General features: G+C 51.9%; 9 protein-coding genes across 9 annotated transcripts; 5 read left to right on the forward strand and 4 right to left on the reverse strand.

Annotated features, from left to right (window-relative positions):
- The first annotated feature begins 97 nt into the window (after positions 1–97).
- On the forward strand, positions 98–1546 carry CC77DRAFT_849428 (hypothetical protein). Its single transcript, XM_018533415.1, has 2 exons — positions 98–785; positions 870–1546. The coding sequence occupies exons 1-2, from the start codon at positions 217–219 to the stop codon at positions 1309–1311; spliced, it is 1011 nt and encodes a 336-aa protein (XP_018386484.1). The 5' UTR covers positions 98–216; the 3' UTR covers positions 1312–1546.
- A 50-nt stretch (positions 1547–1596) lies between these two features.
- On the reverse strand, positions 1597–2434 carry CC77DRAFT_934582 (phosphoglycerate mutase-like protein; the record flags this gene model as incomplete). The annotated part of the gene is made up of 2 exons (XM_018534391.1): positions 1597–2120; positions 2194–2434. The coding sequence occupies 2 exons, from the start codon at positions 2432–2434 to the stop codon at positions 1597–1599; spliced, it is 765 nt and encodes a 254-aa protein (XP_018386485.1).
- A 328-nt stretch (positions 2435–2762) lies between these two features.
- On the reverse strand, positions 2763–3739 carry CC77DRAFT_1030693 (proteasome subunit alpha type-3; the record flags this gene model as incomplete). The annotated part of the gene is made up of 3 exons (XM_018526604.1): positions 2763–3080; positions 3130–3681; positions 3737–3739. 3 exons carry the CDS (start codon positions 3737–3739, stop codon positions 2763–2765), a joined length of 873 nt encoding a protein of 290 aa, XP_018386486.1.
- A 939-nt stretch (positions 3740–4678) lies between these two features.
- CC77DRAFT_934964 (hypothetical protein) lies at positions 4679–5688 on the forward strand (the record flags this gene model as incomplete). Its single annotated transcript, XM_018534409.1, has 2 exons — positions 4679–4768; positions 4822–5688. 2 exons carry the CDS (start codon positions 4679–4681, stop codon positions 5686–5688), a joined length of 957 nt encoding a protein of 318 aa, XP_018386487.1.
- Positions 5689–5755: 67 nt separating this feature from the next.
- Positions 5756–6692, reverse strand: CC77DRAFT_1019867 (hypothetical protein). The gene has a single exon (XM_018524931.1). The coding sequence runs from the start codon at positions 6613–6615 to the stop codon at positions 5983–5985; it is 633 nt and encodes a 210-aa protein (XP_018386488.1). The 5' UTR covers positions 6616–6692; the 3' UTR covers positions 5756–5982.
- Positions 6693–6789: 97 nt separating this feature from the next.
- CC77DRAFT_1019869 (proteasome subunit beta type-3) lies at positions 6790–7958 on the forward strand. The gene is made up of 4 exons (XM_018524932.1): positions 6790–6866; positions 6914–6932; positions 6983–7434; positions 7483–7958. The coding sequence occupies exons 1-4, from the start codon at positions 6864–6866 to the stop codon at positions 7624–7626; spliced, it is 618 nt and encodes a 205-aa protein (XP_018386489.1). The 5' UTR covers positions 6790–6863; the 3' UTR covers positions 7627–7958.
- A 30-nt stretch (positions 7959–7988) lies between these two features.
- On the forward strand, positions 7989–10410 carry CC77DRAFT_849452 (pre-mRNA-splicing ATP-dependent RNA helicase PRP28). The gene has a single exon (XM_018533416.1). The coding sequence runs from the start codon at positions 8109–8111 to the stop codon at positions 10260–10262; it is 2154 nt and encodes a 717-aa protein (XP_018386490.1). The 5' UTR covers positions 7989–8108; the 3' UTR covers positions 10263–10410.
- Positions 10411–10790: 380 nt separating this feature from the next.
- On the forward strand, positions 10791–12183 carry CC77DRAFT_1008274 (hypothetical protein; the record flags this gene model as incomplete). Its single annotated transcript, XM_018523526.1, has 3 exons — positions 10791–10902; positions 10960–11232; positions 11288–12183. 3 exons carry the CDS (start codon positions 10791–10793, stop codon positions 12181–12183), a joined length of 1281 nt encoding a protein of 426 aa, XP_018386491.1.
- Positions 12184–13296: 1113 nt separating this feature from the next.
- CC77DRAFT_934545 (hypothetical protein) lies at positions 13297–14241 on the reverse strand (the record flags this gene model as incomplete). The annotated part of the gene is made up of 2 exons (XM_018534388.1): positions 13297–13740; positions 13924–14241. Coding segments are annotated over 2 exons (762 nt in total), but the record flags the coding sequence as incomplete, so codon positions are not given.
- Between the last annotated feature and the right edge of the window lie 21 nt (positions 14242–14262).

Raw genomic sequence — 14262 nt, forward strand, 5'->3', positions numbered from 1 at the left:
CGACGAATGTACGTGTACACTAACCTTAGGTGGGGCTAGCTCAGGGCCCAGGCTTGCTAGCATCAATTGACCATTGATGTTGTTCTCCACTCCCCATCTTTACTGGTACGGCAGCTACCACATTCTCACCAACTTGATCCGACCTTGAACCATAGCTAACTGTTATCTACGGCTAACAGATAGTCTCAGCTTTCACCGCTTGGGAAGCTTAAAGACATGGTTACAACCACTTTCTTCTCCCGCGCTCGCAGGTCGGCGGTGCATGCGCCAAACAAGATACGCGGCTTCCTTGCTTTACCCGGAGAGATCAGAAACCAGATTTACAACTACTACTTTGAGTCGGAGCGCCGCTGTGAGATTGTCGGTAATGGAGCCCAATTTACACAGCGATCGCCGCAAACCATCAAGCTGTCATTGAATCTTGCTCTTGCGAAAGATACCACTCCGGCGCATAAATCTGAGGCAAATATTATTCCTCCTACCGCGGTCCGCTTCCCAAGACCACTTGGTAAGTACAATGCTGTCCGGGGATTATGCACGAATTGGCAGGGTTCGCTGCATGCCCTGAGTCTTGTATGCAAGCAAATCTACTCGGAGACAGCAACCTTCCTATACCAGAAGACAGTCTTTGTGTTCAACGCGCCAAAGCGCATGGTCAATTTCTTCAGATTCGCCTCCAGCGTTGGAATTGAGAACATCACCAAATTGCATCTCCACTACAACACCTATGGTCACCCTCATAGAACCGATTTCCGAATCTGGCAAGAAAAGCACAGCCAGAGTTGGTAAGTACTATGATGTGCTTCGTGGGCTCGGCTGTGCTCTTGCGTACTATACGCAAAAGTAACTAACACTGTGCTCACTTCTAGGCAGCGAGCTTGTAAGACCGCCTCGAGGAAGCTCACAAGTCTACACGAGCTTGAGGTCTGGATGAAAGTTCACGAAGCCGCTCCGAAGCTCAGCCTGCGTGAAAAATGGTTGAGGCCTTTGCTCCAGTTTCGGCGGTTGGCATGTCCCAAAGAACTGGCGAGTGGAAAGACAGCGTCAACCCAACCTGTACATTGTCAGTCGGGACTTCAAATCGCCAAGGTGCATGTTGAGACACATTGGACCAAGAATGTTGAGCTTTACTGGGCTGATAACAGAAGGCTGGTAGAAGCAAGTAAGGATCTGCACCAGCTCTTCGGACAGGCTGTCGGATCAGCTATCATTGGCTCGACAGAACAGGCGGCAATGGCTGGGTTCAATGCAGCATGGAGGGAGAAACATGCAGAGTGGAGAAATCATCTTCCACTGGTTCGAGGAGCATGACGAGTATTGTTTCGAGACCATGGGCGCATTAGACATTCAAAGGATCGGCCCAAGAGACATCAATACTGTTTAAGTGAGTACGATGTATGCCACTCGCTATTGTGAAGACGCATTATGCTCATGCAAATGATATGCTCAGACTAGCATCTGTCGACATCATTCCGACTGTCCTCCTCATTTTTGAGTCTATGTGTCTACCCGATTCTATGTTTCTAATTGATGGAAGACTCCTAAGGACGTACATTCGGTAGCAGAAAAATCTTAAATGACCCAACTTTATGAGGCTCAAGCACTCGGATTCTGCTTAGTAGCCTCATCGTCAACCTGTGCCTTGTTCGCAGCAATCTCCTCCTCAACCTCCGGCGGGAAGTCCCCAGGTACGATACCAAAGACGCCGATATCACTCCTGCCCATACCTCCGCCCTTCTTCTCCGTCTCCTCACTCTCCTTCAACACGAAGAATCCAGCATTCTTTTTCATCTCATCCTCATCAAACTCAAAGACACGCCAGTCGGCGTTGAAGAACATGCGGTTGCACACACCCGTGCGCAGGAAACCCGAATGCGAGACAACGGCAATAACCTTCTCGGGACGCGAGTAGAGGTCCTTGAGACATCTCTGTCCACGTGCTAGGATAGCCTTTTCGGTAAAGGCGTATGGGTTTTTGGCTCCGCCTGTTGTCTTATCTGGGAACGAAGGGTCTACAACTGAGAAGTCGTATTGCGGGAATTCTTTAGAGATCTGATCGATGGGTGTTCCAGTATCACAGGGCTTGTCGGCATTTTCTTGCCAGTTTGCGTCAGGTATAACTGTAAAGCGAATCAGAACTCATGTTACACGGGTATAGAAACGAGCGTCTTCACATTCCGTGAACAACCTTACCTTTTGTACCCTTCTTGATAAGCCAGTCTAGTCCAATAGTGGCAGTCTGAAGCGTCCGTCTTTGAGCGCTCACAACAATGAGTTCGACTTCGTTGCCGATCTTGCTCGCTTTCAGACTCTCGTGTAGCTCGCGGGATTGCTGTTCGCCCAGCTCGGTAAGTGGAGGATCACGGATAGACCAGTCGCTGGTGGCATTGTGTTCTGCCTGAGCATGGCGGATAAGTATAAGAGTTGGCGGCATGATGGCAAACAGCAATTGGTTAGATAGAGGGAGTGTAGGTGGAGGGAGAGACGCGTGACGTATGGTACTTATGGAAGTTGTTGACTTGGTTTTCAAACTCGGCTTGCAGGTGACGCGCTACAGTAGTGGGGCGGATGTACCTGCATGGCGATTCGTCGATGATGTCAATCCATAAATGGCAGGAGCGACGAAGCAAGTTTGGTAGGCGGGCCGAACGTGAGAGTGACATTACCGTGCTTGCTTCTGTAAATGTTGTTCATTTGATCGTGAAAGGCAATGAAAGCCGCTCGTTATGCATGTTACCGTCTACGCAGTGTCATGTCGTCGTCTACTCCTCCATCTTCTCCTCGTCCTCGTCATCATCGTCGTCTCCCTCTAGTGCCTTCTTTGCTAACTTCTCAGCCTCTTCCCGGATGTCTTTGGGTACTTCTTCGTGCCTGCCCTTGGTAGGACCGTCGAGACTGCTGATCCATGTCATCTCAAGCTCAAACTCCTTGTCCTTGTTGTCATCGTGCGCGACGTAGATGATGCGTGCTGCCTCCTTGACACCCTCCTCCAGTGATAGCTGTCCTTCAGCGAGGTTGAGCTTCTCAAGCTCCGACTTGGCGACCTGGCGGCCCTTGCCTGTAGCCGCACCGTAGTAACCCTATGCGCGTTAGTTATTGCCTATGTCTCGACAAGATGATTCTGCATACCCAATATAGACCGCTGGGCTCAATCATGTAGAGTGATGGCCCACCGTGCTTCGCACCCTCCTTCTTGCCTCCCGAACCAACAGCAGGCCCAGAACCGACTTGGCCATCTACTGGTAGCTCTGCCTCAGAGTCCCAGCCTGCAAGGATGGCGGTTATACCAAATGGACGGACACTGGAGTATAGAGTATACGCTTGGGCATAACTTCCCATGCGGTCGGCAAGAGACGAAGAGGGAATGGGTGCCTTGTACATCTGCCGCCATTGAGCTGCTTCATCGCGGGCGCGGGAGACGAAGTGGCGACCGTCGGGGAGGAGACCGGAAGATACGATGCCCATATTACGGTCTACGGTTGCTATCCGCTTGTTCGCGCCTGGCTTGAGGAGCTTGCTGCTGACGAGCTTCTCGAGAGCGAGTACGACGCCATCCTTGCACTTAATGCCAACCGCTGTGCCACCGTTCTCGACCGCCTTGACCGCGTATTCGACCTGGAAGTTTCGACCATCGGGGGAGAAGACCGAGTTGGACAGGTCGTAGCCCGTGCCTATTGAAGTCTACACCATGGTTAGATCGACTGGGGTGCTTGCACTGTTGCGGTGGGGTGTTTACCATGGTGGGTGGGGTGAAGACTGAAGACGGCGATGTGAGTTTTTCGAGATGTCAAGTAGTCCCTGGGTTGTAAAGGAACAATTACCGTATTAGCAAACGTTGAAAGTCGAGCGTCCCGGTGTTGATGATTCTAGGCAATGGTGTATCTGCGCAAGCTCCAGTAGCTCACTAGCGCGCCAAGGAGATCATCCCCGGTCCCCGACACCCACTGTAGAGGCATCAGCACCGACGTACGCAAGTCACAACGCCCGCAAACGTTGCGATCTTCCAGGTCCCTTGTGACGTTCTCGAAACCAGTTGGTGCGATCCGTCCTCTCATTGCTGGTCTCTCCTGTATTCGCGTATCCGCTGTCTGTTGTCCCGGCTTCTTCCGCCTGGACCGCTCCAATTGCACACACCTACATCCAAAAGTGCATACGCCCATACACATTTGATGAGTTGTCGTCCCAAACCGACCACTATTTACAAGCTCCAGAGACACATCATTGGCTGTCCAAAGACTAGCCGAACAAGTTGGGTTTCAGCTTCGTCACTAATTGGATGTGGGCGACAAAATTATCAGAATCATCCCGCCTACACGCATGACCCCAACAGCACGCTATACTTAACGGTACATAAAGAACCACCATCACGCTGCTGCTAATATTCCTACTGACCCCTCTTCACTGCTGACTCGATTCAAGTGTCTCTGAATACCTTTCTCTGTTTGTTCCTGACTCACAGCGCCTTTGACCCCTTCCCCGCCGATTGTCGTCAGCGCCCAACCAACGCACGCGCGGATAGTACGAGCCAATATCAAAGCCTAGCAGCGAAACATAAGTTCGAGTGCCCAAGATATTCTATCGTTACAAGTGTCATTCGATTCGACGACTGATACAGTTTTCCAACCTTCTTTTTTCCAAGTTGCCCCTCATACCGCTTGCTGTTGAGACCCTAGAGGATATGCAGCTCCTCCACCACTGCAACTGCACTTACGACACGCCCATCTCGTACAGTCCTTTCGTTTTCTCTCAGAATATCTCTTGCTCAAACGTAAGCTCGATCATCATCGGTCGATGCTACTAGATACTAACATTACGTCATAGTGCGGCACAATATCTACAGGCATCAACGTCCAGGGGAAAGCAGCAGAAGACGCAAACATGCAGCAAGATGAGCTTACCCGGTTGTTTTCAGCCAATATGAACTTGTCGCAAGGAAACGTACAGCCCATGCAACCACGGATGCACCAAGAGCAACAAATGCAGCAGCAAGAGCAGGAGCAAGAAGAGACCCCGAAGCAGATCGTCTACGCTTCCCAACACTACACCCATTCATGCCACGTACCTACTCGCAGTTCCTCCGAGCCGGCCTTGAAGACGCACATCGACTCGTCGGATCTCGCGGCTGTACTCCTAAGGAACAGCATCGACCCCACTCTTCTGTTCCCTTCACAGATCGAGCTCTTCCAAAATGCGGATGATGATCAACGGCTCCGTCTCCTGGAGCTTTGGCGTATATCTCCTCCATCAGGGCGTCAAGGCCACCCAGCAGGCGTAGACTACAACATGTCTAGACAGCTTTACGACTGGCCGCCCACCAGCCTAGCACAGGAGGAGGCAATGGCGAAGTTGAGATACGAGAAGCAGCAGGCAGAGTCGGCGCAACAAGAGGCTATTCAGCAGCACCAGCAGCAGCTGGAACAGAGCATGTCTGCAGCAGCTGAACCCTATATGGCGTCGGGATATGAGATGATGGCTAGGCGCGAGTATGAACAGTCGGCGCGAGCTGAGAAAGAATCGAACAAGTACAACCAGGCCACCGACCCGGTCTACAACAACACAGGGAGCAATGGGCTCTGGCAGAAGAACGCGAGTAGCGTCGCGGATATGGAGAACACTTACGGGGCGTATGCATATGCGCGAGAATATGGACTGCACGGCGGATATGGCGATGAGGAGATGGTCATGTAAAACATGATGTCGCTATGTCGGACTCCCTGAGGATAGGGGCCCTGACGAGTTTATACGTTGGCACGCCTGTGTGCACATTCTTGTTTCCTATATTATACCCAGAACTAGTTGCACACGCGAACAATAACGTCGAAGGATTGTCGTACATGAGATACTTCGGTTAGCAGGATACCCAGGCAGAACTACATTGCAATGTATCGATTGAGCTGCACTTAGGTTTCGTTGTGTGATGAAACAAAACAGTATTGGTACATTCGAACGGTTGTTTTCCAAAGGGGTTCAAGAAGATGCAGTCTATTTCGCCTTTCCACTCGGCCACTTCTTCCAACCTCTTCCATGTCCCCTCTGCTTCCATTCCTGGATCAAAGCGGGCATGTTCAGCATAGCTTGCCTCCTCATCTCTAGACGTCCCTTCAATGTTCGCTCCCAGAGCTTTCCCTTGACCTTCTGTCCCTCGCCTGTGCCCTTAACTTGCAGTCCTCTTTCTACCCTCCGCCTTTCCTTCTCGCCTGGCTTCTTGATGGTCCAGGGGAGGAGATCAACGACGCCATGTTCTGATGCGAGCTTTACGAGGTCGGCTTGCTTCCGTAGACCGTAAGCGGGGGAGTGCCACCGTCCGGTTGCGAAGTTCTTATGTGGGAGAAATGGATTTGGGTACGGCAGATCGTGCGCTTCTGGCGGTATATTTGAACTCGAGGGCGCATTTGAGGGTCTGGGTGTGACCTCCGGCGCCGACGCCTCGGTCATGGAGGCATTGGGGTCGGTTGGTGGGGTTGTCGATATTGTGTCTGGGGTTGAGTGTGAAGTCGGCGATGCGAGTTGAGAGGAGAGACTGGGAAAGAGCGATGGCGGCGGGTACTTTTGGAAGAAGCGCAGTAACCGCGGCGGCAGTGACTTTGCAATCTCGACAGACTTTTGGGCGCTCATGGTGGGTATCTTGTGCGTTGCGATCGCTATGGGCGTGTCTGTTGGTGCATGTCAAAAGTTCGCGCCAAGGCTACGAGGTCCAGGGTGGAGCTACTCGCGCCGCCTGGCCGCCGCGTAGCTATTGCTACCTATCTGAGTACATCACAACCACAACCAACACCACAGCTTTCAACACACGTCAGAGAGTCGTTTCCCCCTCTCTGCTACAAGTCACAGACCAAGGCGGAAAACACATCAAATACACAGCCATGGTAAGTAATCCCGCTGTCAACATGCAGTCCATAGCTAACCGCACCAGTCGTCACCATTCTCCATAAGTACGCTTCCACGGAAACCTCCACGCATACTCTTCTGACTATTTGAACAGACGGCGGTGCCTGTGTGGCCATGGTGGGCAAGGACTGCGTAGCCATAGCATGCGACTTGCGTCTCGGCATGCAAGCCCTCACCGTGTCCAACAACTTCCCCAAGATCTTCCAGTACGGCGACGTCTTCCTAGGTCTTACAGGACTCGCCACCGATGTATCCACCGTATCAGACCTTTTCCGCTACAAGGTCAACATGTACCGTCTCCGCGAAGAGCGCAACATCAGTCCTCAGACCATGGCGAACCTCGTAAGCTCAAGTCTGTACGAGAAGCGCTTTGGACCCTACTTCATTAGCCCGGTTATTGCCGGTATAAACCAGACGAGTGGAAAGCCTTTCATTTGCGGATTCGACAGCATTGGTTGCATCGACTTTGCGAAGGACTTCATTGTTAGCGGAACCGCAAGCGATCAACTGTTCGGTACATGTGAAGGACTGTGGGAGCCGGATCTGGTGGGTTGTATCAATGTTTAGATTGAACCAAGCTAACATTCATGGTAGGGCCCCGAGGACCTCTTCGAGACAATCTCACAGGCGTTGCTCAACGCCGTCGACCGAGACGCACTTTCAGGTTGGGGCGCACACGTTTACATCATCGAGAAGGACAAGGTTACCAAGCGGTTACTCAAGGGCAGGCAGGACTGAGGTGGTGTATGGTACGAGGTGGCATATGATCATGTTTACGAGCTACGATGAATATGGGGTGCCGGAGATCTGCCTTATGGCTGTGACGAGAATAGGAGGCAAGATCACACCATGCTGTGATATGTACGCGATATCGCTCTAGGTACGCCATCTGGACCGCAGACAGCTAGAATTAGCTCCTGAATGAAGGCATCTCCAAGTCCATACACGTTCTTGGAGCCCGTCATGACAAATCCGAGGACAAGCTGGAAAGCCCCAGGCAACTATAGACGACACTGGGTGGCTGGACATGAGCATCTACATAACACATGTGACGCTATTATCTGAAGCAGTGTATGGCAAACCGATCCATGTAGCGGGGCCAGCTTACTATCGATAGTGATCACGCACGTGACCTGGTGTTGCCTTAGCGTGCATGCGATCTATAGTTCGCGTGAATCCTCCTCCGCAACTCTACAAACCGTGACCTCCGCAAAACCAAGATGACCGCCGCCGTTCCGCCCCCAGCTGCTCGCAAGCAGCCCCCGAGTATCGACGACATATTAAAGGCCAAGCGCGATAAAGAAGCGGCTGCCGCGAAGCCCAAATTCATACCAAAAGCGGAGAGGGAGCGCATTGCGCTTGAGAAGCGGAAGAAAGAAGTGGAGGAAGCGCAAAAGAGGCGAGAGGCTTCGAACGGAGACAGCGATGTTTGGAGACACTCGCAAGAGCACAACCGCACGAATGGTCACGCCAGTTACAATGGTCACAATGGCTCGTCCTCGTCCGTACCTACAGGGCCTCGTTCGATGCGCGATGCGCCGACTGGACCATCATCGATGCGAAACGATCGCAGAAACGGAGACATGGCACCCCCACCACCACCGGATAAGAAGGGCAACAAGCGTCCAGCCGAGGACGCTGAGGCTCTGATAAGACAACGATACATGGGCGCAGAGCAAAATCAGTCAACGTTTTCAGCCAAGAAGAAGCGCAAGCGAACGACAGAAAAGAAGTTTAACTTTGAATGGAACGAAGAAGAGGATACCAGCCACGACTATAACCCAATCTACCAACAGAAAGCTGAAGCAAGCTTCTTTGGACGTGGCAGACTTGGTGGCTTCTCCGACGAAGTTACAGACGCAACCACAAGGAAAATGGCTGAGGCAATCATGGAGCGAGATCCAGAACACGGCAAAGAACGGGCTGAGGCACTTCTTGAGATGGAGCGGCGGCGGAAGGATAAGAGTGGCCGCGCACAACTAGACAAGCACTGGAGCGAGAAGAGACTGGAGAACATGCGGGAACGCGACTGGCGCATCTTCAAGGAGGACTTCAGCATCGCTACCAAAGGAGGCGGAATCCCGAATCCTATGCGTAGCTGGGACGAATCAGGACTTCCAGACAAGCTTATGCGTATCGTACACCAGGTTGGCTACACCGAGCCCTCGCCCATCCAACGCGCGGCCATACCTATTGCTCTACAGTGTCGCGATCTGATCGGAGTTGCTGCAACAGGTTCGGGTAAAACTGCCTCCTTCGTCCTGCCACTACTCGCATACATCTCACAACTACCCCCCCTTGACGCCATGACCCGTCATGATGGCCCGTACGCCCTCATCCTCGCACCGACGCGTGAATTGGCCCAGCAAATCGAAATAGAGACTCGCAAGTTTGCGTCGCCACTAGGTTTCAGGACTGCTGTTCTTGTCGGTGGTCACTCCATCGAAGAACAGTCGTTCCAAATGCGGGACGGAGCCGAGATCATCATTGCCACGCCTGGTCGTCTAGTAGACTGTATTGAGCGCCGAGTTCTCGTTCTCAGTCAGTGTACTTACGTTATCATGGATGAGGCTGATAGGATGATTGACATGGGTTTCGAAGAGCCGGTCAACAAGATCCTCGATGCGCTACCCGTCAACAACGAGAAACCAGACACCGACGAGGCCGAAGACCCCAATGCGATGAGAAAGGGAACATACCGCCAAACCATGATGTACACAGCTACTATGCCGCCAGCTGTCGAAAGGATTGCGAAGAAGTACACACGTCGCCCAGCTATCGTTACAGTCGGCAACCAAGGCGAGGCTACTGACACCGTTGAGCAGCGCGTCGAATTCGTCCAGGGAGAAGAGAAGAGGAAGAAGCGTCTCCAGGAGATTCTTACGTCTGGCGAGTTCTCAGCACCAATTATTGTGTTCGTCAATATCAAACGAAACTGCGATGCCATCGCTCGCGAGATCAAACACATGGGCTTCTCATCCGCCACGATTCACGGTGGAAAAACCCAAGAACAGCGTGAGGCTGCTCTTGCGTCCCTCAAGAATGGACAAACTAGCGTGCTTGTTGCCACTGATTTGCTTGGTCGTGGTATCGACATTCAAGGCGTTCAATTGGTGGTGAACTTCAACATGCCTGGTAACATCGAAAGCTACACCCATCGTATCGGTCGTACTGGACGTTTGGGTGCGGACTCGGACAAACCTGGTGTTGCTATCACGTTCTGGGGCAACGAAGATGCGGATGTACTTTACGATCTCAAGCAGATTCTCATGAAGAGTCAGATCAGTAAGGTGCCTGAGGACCTGAGAAAGCACGAGGCAGCACAACAGAAGGGCAAGAAGAGGGGTGAGGTCGCTCAAAAGAATATCACGTAGTGAGCTGTAGAGTCCGTAGATGGCAAGGCAGCTGCAATGTGTCGGTTCCAAGACTGACCCTGTTGCAGCCTCATTAGCTGAGTAATAATGTAAAGTCGCCTCAACTTTCCGAGAACATGGTGAGCGTCCCGGCAAAGCAAAACTTGTCAATCGACGGCCTAATGCACGACTCAGTAGCGCCGATCTACCCCGGACTGCTGTGCTGCTCAATCCTGGAAAGGCTAGCAAGTGGAGGTGGCAGCGTCACTTTGGCACCATAACCGGTTGGTGTGCTTTGAAAAGCCGCGCGTGGTCTATTAGTGCACGCGCACCGTTGACGCTCGTACACGGAAAATCCCCGCCTCGATGAAAACAGGCCCGTACTCGATGTCGCTCCCTACCGGCCCGTTTCTCCTGTCAAATCTGTCGCCATGTTGTGCGCTACCAGGCGAATCTCCTCTTGACTGATGGAGTCGCAAACACGCTTCGTGCCTGGTTCGTCGTACTGCGGAGGAGCTGCGCATTGAGTTTGGGACAAAAGCTTCGCAAATGGCGTCGCTGTCTGCCAGCCTTGTTTCTAGCGTGACGTCGTCTGTTTTTGCAGCGGAGTCAACACCGGCGCTGGGTACCCTCGAGTCTGCCGGCGCTGGAATCACTGGAGGTAAGCGTCGCAGTCTTGTCCCCAAAGCTTGATCGTTCGGTACTGACAGTTGTGTAGGCTACACGGGCGACTCTCTAGTCCTTAAGATTATCATTGCCTTTCTCCTCGGCCTCTCCCTTTATAACGCCATCGAACTCATTATCCTCGCATTCGTCACTTTCCAGCGTTACCATGGCCTGTATTTCTGGTCGCTGGTCATCAGCGCTTTCGGCATCATACCATACGCTCTCGGCTTCATCATCAAGTTCTTCAGGGTATTGGATCCCTCAAGAGACGCTGGATATGTCGCCGTCGTCCTACTTACGCTTGGGTGGTGGCCTATGATCACTGGTGAGTTTGCTCAACTCTCGAGGACTCTGGTATGTGGCTGCTAACAAGCTTCCAGGGCAATCGGTGGTCCTGTGGTCGCGTCTCCACCTCGTTACGAATTCGCGTCGCGTCCTTCGCTGGACTCTTTGGATGATCATTATCAATGGCATACTCCTGCATTCAATCACGACCGTCCTGACCTTCGGCTCGAACGCGAACTCATTCTCCGACACCACGCTCAGTCGCTTCGTCCGCGGATACTCGATAATGGAAAAGATACAGATGGTCGGTTTCTTCGTGCAAGAGACTATTTTGTCGATAGTATACATAAAAGAGACGGTACGACTGCTGAGGCTCTCAGAACAGGTTCAAGACGACGTGCGAAGTTTCGATGACAGTGCTGGGATGGGGCACCTTAAGAATACCAACGTCCGAAAGACAATGTACCAGCTCCTCACTATCAATGTACTGATCATCGCCATGGACATCGCTCTACTCAGCGTCGAGTTTGCCAACCTGTACCTCATCGAAACCACTCTCAAAGGCGTTGTATACTCGATTAAACTCAAACTCGAATTCGCTGTCCTCGGCAAACTGGTTCAACTCGTGCGCGTCAGAGCCGAATCCGATCAGAGCATGAACAACAACAACTATGCGCGCGGAAACAGTTTCGAACGCCGGAATACTCTGGCGCTGGAAAAGACACAGAGTGGTAGTGGTACAGCGAGTGTAGGCACATCAGCAAGGCTCAACAGCAGCCTGCTCACGCACGACTTTGGTAGCCAGCAATACCCCGACTTCGTGGATCCCAGACGCATCAGTCCGAATGTCACGCATGCGGAGCCAATGAATGAGGAGACTGGATGGGAAACTCGAGGGCAGCAGGAAGACCAAGACAAGTGGAGAAGGCGAGTCAGGGTAAAACGTGGGAGCTGGATCGATGAAGAGATGGATAAACATAATATTGGGTGAAGCGACAGATCATACCTGACAAGCTCAAACTTGTTGGATAGGCTCGGCTGACCTCATAAGTGCTCCGTCTGCGCAAGCTCACCACGTGAGAATATCGTCCGTTCCGGACCTTACGAATTAGGCATTAGATGCCGCAATAAGAGATGGTCCCCCAATACGGCAGCAAACCTGATGCATGACCTACAGGGTATTGCCAAGCTCAGTCGCTAAATTATCAACGACGGCAGTACACGTACGGCCAGTCTGAGGCACATCCTCTGCTCCACTTTCCGCCATCTGCGCGAGTCCGGCTCCAGCACAGTCACGTCAGAGCACACTACGTCCTTTTGGATTGTCCATGAAACGCACAGTCATCGCTACTGCAGCCTCTCAGTAGGGCACCGACACCAAGTGTCACTACCAGCCGCATCATGTGATGCAGAGGATCTCATCTACTAGGGGATGACGGAATTCGCATCGCATTAGACAATCACACAAAAGCAATTACTCTCAGTAATAAGCTTCATCTCTTACGGCTCTTACTAGACTATACTTGTCTTTACATTTAATCGACATCGCGACGTAAACAACATCATATAGGGGTTCTTCAACCAACCCGAACATAAAGCTGCTGTTTTAGGATGGCGACGATAGCTAGTCCATATAATACTTAACAATGAAGACATCGACACAAGAAATTCTAATTGCTAAAATAACACCCATGTGGTTACTCATCTTTACAAAGCATGATTGCAAAGGCTAATGACGGAACGAGATTCTTCGGATGAACTTAAATGTCAACTACCACTGAAAAGTATCCTGTAGGGGCAATGATGGTTGTACTAGTCTGTCACAGTGGGAATGTTGCATACGACGTATACGCTCAGGACGCACTATTAGTAAAAAGAAAAAGGCAGCAGTGAAGACGTGTGCTTTTGAAAGTTTCTTGTTGATACACGTATTGAAAACTATTGACTAGGTATTGACATTGAAAACGCCGGAAACACCGGGACAAAACTCTCCCAAAACTCCCCCAACCCCTAAAATTCCCAAAACTCCATGCCGTGACATGCCCTTGTCTATACCCTGCCATAGACACAAACAAAGCCTTGCTGACTAATGACCAGAAAATCACTACTCGTCGAACTCGGACTGATTGGGCACTTTGGGCCCACCATCTTTGCGGATGGGGATCTTGATGCCCTGTTGCGCAAAGCATTTGCTGAGTTTGGTGCTTTCAATCACACCGGGAAACTTCTTGGCTGAGTAGACAGTAAAGGGATCGGTGTAGTTGGTGGCAAGACACGGGCCTTTACCTTTGCTGGGTCCGTTTAGGTGGACAGTGCCGTTTGTGCCGTCTCCGGCGCCAATATCGAAGAGGCTGAGCTTCAGCCGGAAGGTGCCCTCGGTGCGCACGCTGAGATCCTGTAGCACGAACCAAAAGCCAGGCTTGCCTGCCAGGTCGTTGAGGCGGCAGGCGTTGACTGCATTCATGCCAATAAGGTTGCGCGTGTGGTTTGAGCCAATGGGCGTAGCGGGGATCATGGCGGCCTGAGGTGGGCCATACATTTGGTATTGCTGTGGATAGCAGTATCCCATTGACGAAGGATTGCTGCCGTATGGTCTGAAGTCGTAGGGAGTTGATGTAGTCACCATTTGGTGTGTTCGTTCCGGAGGAGGAGGATATGAAGTGGTTGTGCTGCTGGAGATGCTAACTGTCGGCGCTGCAGAACTATGCCGGACAAGGTTAACGGGATCAACTCCCGCCGCATCGAAGAGATCCACCATGAGGACGAAATATGTGCTGTCGATATCCTGAAAGTCGACTTCTCTTCCTGTCTGGTTGTCTATGACAACTAACCGGATGCAGGGCGGGGGAGTTATCGGCCTTCGATCCTTGTCACCGAAGCCACACATTCGAGCTCGGATCGGTTGCTGTTCAACAGACAGCTCGTACTTCTTGCCTGGTTGAGGAGGCGGCTGCTGTTGCTGGATTGGCTCCGGGCGTCCGGTATTCATCTTGGTGTAGTTGTAAGCCATGTTGTTGGCGGTATTGATGTGGCTTGGGGTAGAATGTTGGGAATAAGGATACAAGACGGG

The sequence above is a fragment of the Alternaria alternata genome (assembly GCF_001642055.1).
Source record: "Alternaria alternata strain SRC1lrK2f unplaced genomic scaffold CC77scaffold_9, whole genome shotgun sequence".
NCBI classification, from domain to species: domain Eukaryota; kingdom Fungi; phylum Ascomycota; class Dothideomycetes; order Pleosporales; family Pleosporaceae; genus Alternaria; species Alternaria alternata.